This window comes from Nelumbo nucifera, chromosome 3, assembly GCF_055504915.1.
Source record: "Nelumbo nucifera cultivar China Antique chromosome 3, China Antique-T2T, whole genome shotgun sequence".
Classification (NCBI taxonomy): domain Eukaryota; kingdom Viridiplantae; phylum Streptophyta; class Magnoliopsida; order Proteales; family Nelumbonaceae; genus Nelumbo; species Nelumbo nucifera.
Genome location: NC_142651.1, coordinates 102,111,998 through 102,121,954, shown reverse-complemented (window position 1 = coordinate 102,121,954; position 9,957 = coordinate 102,111,998). Strand labels below are relative to the sequence as shown.

The 9,957-nt window shown below is 38.6% G+C and overlaps 1 protein-coding gene across 1 annotated transcript; it reads right to left on the bottom strand.

The window, feature by feature from the left end:
* Positions 1-3,992: 3,992 nt before the first annotated feature.
* LOC104598978 (xyloglucan 6-xylosyltransferase 2) lies at positions 3,993-5,896 on the bottom strand. Its single transcript, XM_010261317.3, has one exon. The coding sequence runs from the start codon at positions 5,521-5,523 to the stop codon at positions 4,174-4,176; it is 1,350 nt and encodes a 449-aa protein (XP_010259619.1). The 5' UTR covers positions 5,524-5,896; the 3' UTR covers positions 3,993-4,173.
* Positions 5,897-9,957: the final 4,061 nt, after the last annotated feature.

The following is a 9,957-nucleotide window of genomic DNA, read 5'->3' as shown; positions in this document are numbered from 1 at the left end:
TCAATGGTTTATTGTCAAGGATTGGGTTGGGGTAAAATTGAACCGGTTGCTTGGATGGTTCCTGGGCCGAACAATCCGACTGTTCAGGTCAATGGTGGTTTGAAAACCATGGTTGTGACTATTTTGCCCATTTTTTTTTTAAATTTTACAAAAGCACTTTTATGAAAGCATTTTTATAAAAGCACTTATAAAATTATTTTTACAAAAGCACTTTTACGAAAGTGCTTTAATAAACACTTTTACGAAAAAGTAATTTTATGAAAGCACTTTAATAAAAACATTTTTATGAAAGTATGTTTATAGAAGCATTTTTATGGAATTATTTTTATAAAAGCACTTTTATGGAAGTACTTTTATAAAATTCAATTAGATATAATTTTGGAAGAAAAAAATTGAATAAGTGCTTATTGTACAAGCACTTAAAAAAGTTAAAAATTTGAGTTTAAAAGTGAGTCATTATTTTTAAAATAAGCAATTATTTCGGATTTATTTTTCAAATATCAATAAGTACTTAATGGTGTGATCCCAACCCAAATAATCATTAGCACTCCAATTGAATATCAATTAGGTGTATGAGGCAGCCTCTACGTTCTCCACGTACAGAAGAGGAATGGGAATGTTAGTATTGTTTATTAGAAACCTTTTAAAACGATTTGGAGCTCAAATAAATGGGACAAGTCTTCGATGATGGATGATGATGAAATGGAGCTTGAAAAGAAATAAGGCAGAAATATAGTAAGACGACTTGGATTACATAACCTTGGTGTGGTTTTTGGCGGGCAAGCTGAGTTTATCCACTATTCTTTTTTGTTCCCTTTTCTATTGGAAATAGCCTTTCGAGCCATTTCATTGAAATAATGGAATTGTTGTAATATAGATTTTATATATCTATAGAATATAGAATGAAGAAAGACTTTATCAATCTTTACTTCATAGTAATTCTCCTCAGATGGCTGAATCTGTGATATGAGATTTTTAACAATAAAGTATATGTTTGGCATCGATGCTTGGTGCTGTTGATGTGTAGGTTGGAAGTACCGTTTTCTCAGAAAATGGTCTTTTTTTTGGTTTGAAAATGCTGCTGCCAGGTGACGTTTCTTGAAGCAACAACGACGTTTTCTATTCGGTACCAATGTTTCAGGAACCGTTTTCAGCACTGGTACCTATTATCCAGTGCTAAGGGTGATCATTTCAGCTCGGCTCGGCCCGAAAATTTCGGGCTTGGACCTGGGTTTTGTGTTCAGGCCCGAGCCCATATCAGACCCGAAAATAAACTTACACATTTTGTGTATAATGTATACATGTTATTTTACATTATATTATATATTTTATATATAAATTTAACATGACGTGTATAATTTATATTATATAATATATAAAATAAAAGTTTATATGCATGATATGTCATTTAATATAAAATATTATATATATGTAATGTTTTATATATAAAAGACATTGGCCCAGAATCGGGCCGGCCGGCCGGGCCCGGGCCTAAGCTATAGCCCGTATCATAAGTGAAAAGCCCCGGCCCGGCCCGGTCCATGATCACTCCTATCCAATGCCACGTCATGTCCCTATTGGTAGCAACGAGCTGCAGCTTCAGGAAACGCCAAATTCAGCGTTGCTCTAAGCCATGCCTTCTCGATTTCCAAGGTGTGGCTTGGAGTACCATTTTTCCATGAAAAATGGTTCCAAACAAACAAATGTTTCTTAGAGCACTATTTTTTCCGATATAACACTGATGTGTTGCCATTTTCTGGAATAGCGTGTTGATGCCAAACAGACACTAAAAATCAAGCAAGTATTCAGCGGTAGAGAGCTTTACCGTTCTTCTAGTTGAGTGGCCGTACTGCATAAACAATGCTGGAAAAATAAACAAAAAAGAAAGGTTTGCCTTTAGTGTATGATAGGGATAGTGGAGATTGGAGATCCTTAAATTATTAATATAAAATATTTATCTCTGCTCTTAACTCTTTAACTTTCTATAACAGTCTGGTTGTTGAGAAGGGATGGGATGGGAAAGGATGAGAAGAGAAGGAAAATTTTATTTTCTCATTTTGGCATTTTGATGTTTGATTGCTGAGAAGGGAAAATTATTGTTCATCGTCTTCCTTCGAACTCAAACCAGTGGTGTGGACGAGGTGAGTTCCAATCTCCCCCTCATTAGTAAAAGAAGAATGCCCAGAAAAAAAAATAACAAATAATAATATATTTATAAATTAATACTTCAACAGCATGTAGGAAGGGTTTGTCACCTTCAAAGTTGCAGAGGATACAAGGGCGAAGCAAGATCTGGGGTTGTTCTCATTGCCTCCGATCTTCACCCCAATGAGAAAACGTATAAAAATAAATTAAGAAAAAATTAAAAAGAATAATTGGGACCTGGTTTAACAAATCTGATGGAAGAGAAACATATCTCATGGGCAAAACTGATATGAGGGAAGAAAACTCTTACCTTGAAGCGGGTTTGAACCCAGAAAAAGGCATAAACACCTTGGCACGTTTTAACGGGAAAACAATGTTTTTTAGCTGACGAACGACTATGTTTGTTCAAGGTTCTACAAGCACAAGTATAGATCTGTAAAACATCTACCTCTATACCGCCGGAAACAATGGATTTTAGCTGACGAACAACCATGTTTTCCCGACGGCATGAGAAGATCGATGATGCCAAAAACGTGAAGAATATAGTCGCCTGAATTCTATAGTCATGAATCTGGTCTTATCTTGGCCGGATATCATCGGGAATGCTGTCGGAGACTTGATTGCTGTAGACGCAGGGAGACGGTGAGAAGATGGCTGCGGAGCTTCAGTCGAAAGTCTTGACAATTTTTTCTCACAACTTTCTCTTCTCACCGGGGTCGCACCATTTCAGCATGACCCCACATCCTTGGTTTTGAGAACCAACATCCCACGGTTTCCCATCCCATCACAGCGAACAAACACGTGAAAATTAAAATCTAATGAGAATATTCTCATTTTCCCATCCTAATCGCAGCAACCAAACGTACCATAAGATTAGCGCATCACTTCCGGGGGGAGGGTTGTCTCGGTCATGCATGGGAATGGGATTCGCTGTTTGAAATATGACATCACTTGTGTGTCGTGCTGTCTCTAATCCGCACTACACGCTAATGCCGTCTGTAATGCACATGGGCTCAAGAGTGAAGACGACAGGATCATGTTGATTTTTGGAACACGACGGCTGTTTTCTCACCCGAAAAGGGTTCGACTATGATATTGAAAAGATATGACATCTGAAAAACTTCTTACAAGTAGACTAAACTATAGTCAATCAGCAATCAAGTGTTATTTATCATGGGTGGATTTTGATTGATCAAAACTCTTTCTATACCATATCTTTTTCACATCATAAATTTTCCCTAAAAAATATATCTCTATTCTCTACTTTTCGCTTATAACACGGTATCCCCTTTGACTGACAATGAAATATTTCCCCCAACACTAACACTACAATAATTCTCATTAGGGCTGTTCATGAATAGATTAAATCGATCAAACCAATCAACCCAATCCAATTCGACCTGAATCGGGCCATGTGTAAATCAATCAAAACTGATCCGAGCCAACTATATTTTTTTTTCTGAGTGAAAACCTTCTTTCACATAAAACCATTTATATATTTTTTATAGGATTTTTATCTATTAAAAACATAGTGAAAAATTACTTCTGGGCTGTCTTTTAAACCGGTTGACAAAACCAATAAATTAACCCAAATCGATTCTTTACAGTAGGCTTAATTTTCACTAATATTGGACCAGTTTTGGATGACTAATTTATAATTTCAATTTGATTAGCCAAACAACTTGAAACCGAACAAAACCGACCCGACCCGTGAACACTCCCCCTTCTCTCGGTGATTTATTTTGGGGCCGGTGGCCAAATTAAGTCATCCGCATAAATAGAACATGGTTTCAACAGGTAGCATGCCGACCGAAAAATTTATGATTTAGAACACTGAGATCATCAAATTGGGGGTAAAAATAATTATAAGTAATGATAATGGTGATAACCATTGATTCAATTCCCATACCTACCATAACAAAAAATTAGCAACAAACATCAAATTGTACTATGATTTGATAACGAACAAAATCAGATGGGAAGCATCCCAACTCTAACCTGATCAACTAATGGCGCAGCAGCAGGTCGTCAAGAAGACGATACCTTGACAGCTTTGAATGCAGGATGAAGCAACCCAAGCTCATCCTTTACCTCAAGAGGATTGTCTGTCTCGTTTCGAGTCCTCTTGACCCTCCTGCTAGCCAAGGATTTGTGGGTGAACCCATAAATCTGTAGTATCTGATTGTCCCCGAAATTGAAAGCTCTGTCCATCTGCTTCAAGCATCTCTCCACTGGGTAATCCCCAAACTTCCCACATGGCTTGCAACCGACGAAATGGGTGACGAGAGGCCAACGGTGATCGCCGAGCCCCGGGTGGTAGTTCTCGATCATCTCCTCGTACCGATCGACCAGAATCCCCCAGTAGCCGTGTAAGTAGTAAGCGCTCTCGAGGTACACCTTGTCGCCCCACTTGTCTCTCTGTGTGACCAGAAGGTAAACCATGGCGGACTGATCATCAGCCTCGAAGACGGGTCGATCCTTGAGCTCCCTCGTGAGGATTTTCCCTGCCTCGGTCCTTATCTTTCCCTTGGGTCCCATTGGAGCCCAGGCATCCAGAATGTCTAGCGACCATTGACAGTTCCTGAGCAGAAAGCTACCAGTGTTCAGACCAATCCAGTTCTTTTGATCGTAGACCATCTCATTCCACCCGTGCATCACGAAATTGTGGTCTTTGTATCGCTGCCACGGGACCTCGAATGCCATGTCTGTGAACATGGCGTCACTGTCCATCCACCACAGGAATTCAACCTCCGGATGGGATAGCAGGAGCTTCCGAATGAGCGGAAGCTTCGCCCAGAACCCAGCCATCTCTGCGTCGAGGAGTGCCATGTTATAGAAGATCTCGATGCCGTGCAGCCGGCAGTAATCGATCTTGTTCTTGATTGATTTCACAAGGTAATGGTCACCGACTGGATTCTCACACGGTTTCGGGGAAGACCCGGTGACCAAGAGAACCCTAGGCTTGTTGGGGCCAATGAAATTCGGAAAATCAGGATTCTTCTCGAGCCAATTCGCTCGCTGCTCGTCCCAACCTGATATCTTCGGCCCAAGGCTATAAGGCTTGTTGGGATCGGGCTTTTCGTCTTCCTCCTCGTCAACCATCAGTTTGGATGGATCGAACGTGTTGTAGTTGTTGATATTCGTCGCATCCGTTGTCTGAGCTTCTTCAAGGACACGGCGAGGCTCGGCCCGCCTGCGGAAGTGGAGATGGTCTCGGATCTCATCGAAATCCTGCTCGGGAGTACCGGATTTTTCGGCACCAATGGTGCTGCGGAGAACGATAATAGTCACAAACAGGCAGAGGAGGGCAACCTTACCATGGCGAAGAGCTCTGTGGATCTGTCGAACAGGACGAGCCTCCAAGCAGCGTTCCAGCATCTTTGTTTTCGCTTAGATTTTCTTTCTTCTACTTGGCGTCACTCGATCAGATCAGAAATCCTAATTCTGAAACCCCAGATGGGTGGAAGATAGAGCTAGGATCTGAAGATGAGAGACTACAACCTTTGCTTCATGGGGAACTTGATAGATTCCCCTGCGATCTGTTCAAAAACATGAAAATCTGAAACTTGAAGGATTTATGGATTGGCTTTACTGGGTCTCAGTCTTTCTGTGTGCGTGTTTCGGGTGTGCCTATCCCACTCTCACAGAAGGGGCGAAGGTCGGTGGGTGGAGAAAGAAAGATTGCAGTTGCAGAGATGGGGGGAGAATGAAACAGAGGGAGCATTCAGACAAATTCCAGTGAGTTTGTTTTTCTTCATTTATATATATATAACGGGTTAGGGCCCCACCTCGTGTACTAGAACCCAGTTGTCCCATGGGAACACTTGGTGCAGTAGGACTGTAGGAGCTTACTGCTTACTAACAGGGTAATCATGGGTAGGACATCATAAATCATTGATCTCTTACTCTACTGCGATAACCATAACCTTTGCTTTTGCTTATGGTACGTTCTCACGTAAGAAGGGTATTTGCGTCTTTTCATCACTAACTTCATGCGAGTAGGAATGTAGGTGGATCACTCCTGATCTATAGCTATTAGCTAATGCATTTTGACTCGGAGGGAGTTCAGATTTTGCATTACCTCCAGCTTAGGGCCCCGTTTGGGAGGGCTTCAGCCTTCAACATTCATTGAGCTGTGCTGTCTCAGCTGCTTCGAAGCTTGAAGGACCTACCGAAATTAGCTTTATTGAAAAGTTGATTCTTTTTTTAGATCAATGTAAGTTTTCTTTTTGGTTTTATGGGTTTTCATCAAATATAGTTTCAATAGCTTTTAGTTTGATGCCTAACTTTACAGTGTTAGAAACCAAAATCCTCCCAAGATGTTTGGCATCGATGATGATTTTTTAAAAATCACAGCGTTAGAAGAATCAGCATATAAATTTCTGTTTGGTTAGTCGATTTTGATATTTTTAAGAAATTGGTCAAATATGATTGTTGAAGTCAGCCCTTTTCAGAGATTAACTTTCCTGATTACTAGCTGAATGACGTGGCACTGAATAATAACTCTAATCGATACTCAAAATTGATTTCTCAAAATTGACTTACATGACAGAAATGATAATATCAATTAACAAAATTTATCGATTTAAAAAAAAGGCACTGTGATTTTTGAAAAATTGATAAGAAAACATCAGCAATGATGTCAAACACCACCTTAATTTGCATTATTTGTCATTTCTAAAGAAAAAAAAAAAAAAGTTAATACATCAACGCCATGTAAATGTTTTGACCTTGCCTCACCAAAATCTTATTTAGTTGAGTTGATTTAGGTTGTGATTATTGGTGCCATCGCCATTTCCGTCTAAAACAATTGAAAGGAGCTTCCAGTTGTTCTATCCCACTGGTTGGTTGTCGGTGCCCCCGATACAATTGAAAGAGCACGTCACATGTTCATACCGACAAAAATAGAAGTTCACGCGGATGGTAAGCGTGTCAATTATTAGGATAGATTACATGGGGTTAAGGAGAAAAGTAGGAGACACACGATGCAGAATTCTGAATTCCAGCCCCCCGTGAATTTGGCATCAATTCACAAATCAGGATGCAGAATGCATTCCTCCGGTACTTTGGGCCTAATAAATTCTGAGCTGGGCTGATTTGTACTTCTCCCAATTTTTTATTGGGCAATTGACACCGGTGGATGTTCCTTCATGTCTTGTCGTTCATGATTGAGTTGATTCGCGACTCTCTGGCAAATGTAGTTCATGGCGCAGTTTTTTCGGCGAAGACAGTTACATTTTCTGGTAGTGGTTGTAATGTGTGGGGCTTTGCCGTGTTTTGTGGATTGGAGACCTCGGTTACAGTCTTTTTTTGAAATGTAATGTAATGGATTGGAGCTGTGCTTGTTTAGTTCTGTTGGTAATTTTAATTCACATTTATTTATATTTTGTTCTTGAAAAATTGTATTTTTGGATTTTTGAAAGACCTTATTGGCATTTTTTTGTATTGATTTCTTCAAGGAATGAAATATGCTTTTAAGTCCTAAAAAATTTCATTTTTAGTTATTCAATCCATAACAAAGTGGGGTTTGAAGAGAAGAAGGGTAATTCTTGCCATTGTCAAGAAGACAATCCAATTAAAATGGACCAATGGTTTTAAAAATATTGAAAAGGTAGTTTTATCATTTTCAAAAATTTAACTTGTAATAGAGATAACCAACGGATTTGCTAATGACGAGTATTAAACTGGAAGTTTTTGAGAATTCAGGCACCGTAGTGGCATGTTTTGAAGTTTAGGTACTAAAGTTAGACTAGCCCTAAATACTAAAGTATAGGGCATGGTTTTTAAAATTGACCCAGAGACCGAACTGGTCAGGGGTCCGGTTACCGGGTCAGATGGTCCAACTATTTGAATTGAACGTTCGACCCATTTTAACAAAAAAAAAAGAGGTCAAAACCATTCAAATGGTTAACCACCCGGTTCAGCGGTTCGCTGACCAAAATCAACGGTTTTGAGGAAAAATCTGGTTTTTGGGGAAAACGGAACCGATCACCTGACCGATTCCTGGTTTCTCTGGTTCGACCGCCCGATCCGATCCGGTTTTAAAAACCATGGTACAGGGTTCTAATCTACAATTTACCCTTAACCTGACATTGAATTAGACCTGATCCAAAATGGTCCGAGTATTATCATCAGATTGGATTGAACTTGCTCCATCTATAGTGAGCTCATATTGGAACAGATCGGATTGGACCAAATTCAGTCCAATTGACAATGGGTTTGGGGGATGGGCCATGTATAACCCAACGGAGAGAGAAAAAAGAATCTGTTTGCATAATAAATCACTTTCATTTGTAGCATTTTGAACCCATGGTTGCAATTAAAAAAGGCAGCTGACTCGATCAGTTACATAATTGCCTAACTGGATTAATCTATTATTGAATTTTTTGATCCGTCCAATAAATCAGAGGTTAGATTTAGTTCTATCTCCTTTTATAATTTTATTATTTAATTATTATATCATAGATTGATCCATTTGATTTAAATATTTGAACCATAAATAATAAAGAGATTCTACTTTTAGGTCAGTTTAAGATATTGTTCACTCTTATTCAATCATTTTAAGTTGCCATTAAGATTGTAGGCTTGAAAGCCCAGCCTGACCGAGTTTGAATCTACTCCTCAGAGAGCGTGCCACACACCTACCTCACAGCATATTCTAGTCATTGGGAACATCTCCCCGTTAACAAAAAATTACAATTTAGTAAATTATTTTTTACATATATATTTATAATAAATTTATATAAACATAAAATATTGAATTTTATTAACTATAAACTATTTATAATATCTCTTTATCTATGCATTTTTAATCTCAAACTTTACTTTAGGCAGAGTACCTAAGATTTTATTAACCATTATCAAAAAGAAGAAATAAAAGTATAGGGGATGACATTGCTTGCCTTACCCCAATCCCAAAATACAAAATTCTCTCCCTCACACATTCAGCCCTGCCCCTAACAAAATTAATCCGATAATAAACACAACAAAATACAGGACTCACCAAGGCAAGGTCAGACAAGGCAGAAAGAAGAACCCCACTTTATTAACCTGAACATAGTGAAGGAATAAGCCTTTTTTCCTCCACTCCCACGTTTGCAAGTAAATAAGCACATACTGGTAACTAAGTTTTTGGGAAAGTTGGTCAATGAGTATCTTTTTCTCATCGACCAACTTTACAATGTTCATTTAGCATTTACTAATGGGCCTCATGATAAAATAAGCTCCACTTCCTCGGGTAAAACTTACCCATCTCTCAGGTGGTAAGTAACTTTCTCACCTAGGGGGAAATTTTATAAAGCTTAATGGAGCAACTTTGTCCATTTTTATATTAGCTTCTTATGTGTAAAAATGTCATTCTGTTATTTACTTGGGAATCTTGAAAATAAAAAAATATGGAAAAGTGACAAAGAGGCAAATGAATGAGGCCTATGTGTGAGAAAATTGTACTTGCATGCAACTATGAACAACTGGATCATTAGCCCATCGTGTAAAGCCAATAATTTAGCTTGGGCAGAAGAGACATGACCATAAATTCAACTTTGGCATATCTTTCTATACATACATAATACAAGCATGCATGCTTACATACATAATTTATTAATTGGATTAATGAGGTTAAATCTATATCCAATCTGACTACTAAACCAATACTAGTTCTAAGACAAGAGTTTGAAATAATCAAATTGAGTCTGGACTGTTATGGGACCATATCCGAGCTAATTGGAATGTTAAGATTCAAAAAGGAACTTGGAATTGCTCCCCAATGCTCTTTATTACCAACCCCACAACACATTATAATTATGCATTGGG

Bases quoted from the DNA above. Each gene is read 5' to 3' on its own strand.
- LOC104598978 (XM_010261317.3), bottom strand. From the start codon at position 5,523: ATGCTGGAACGCTGCTTGGAGGCTCGTCCTGTTCGACAGATCCACAGA.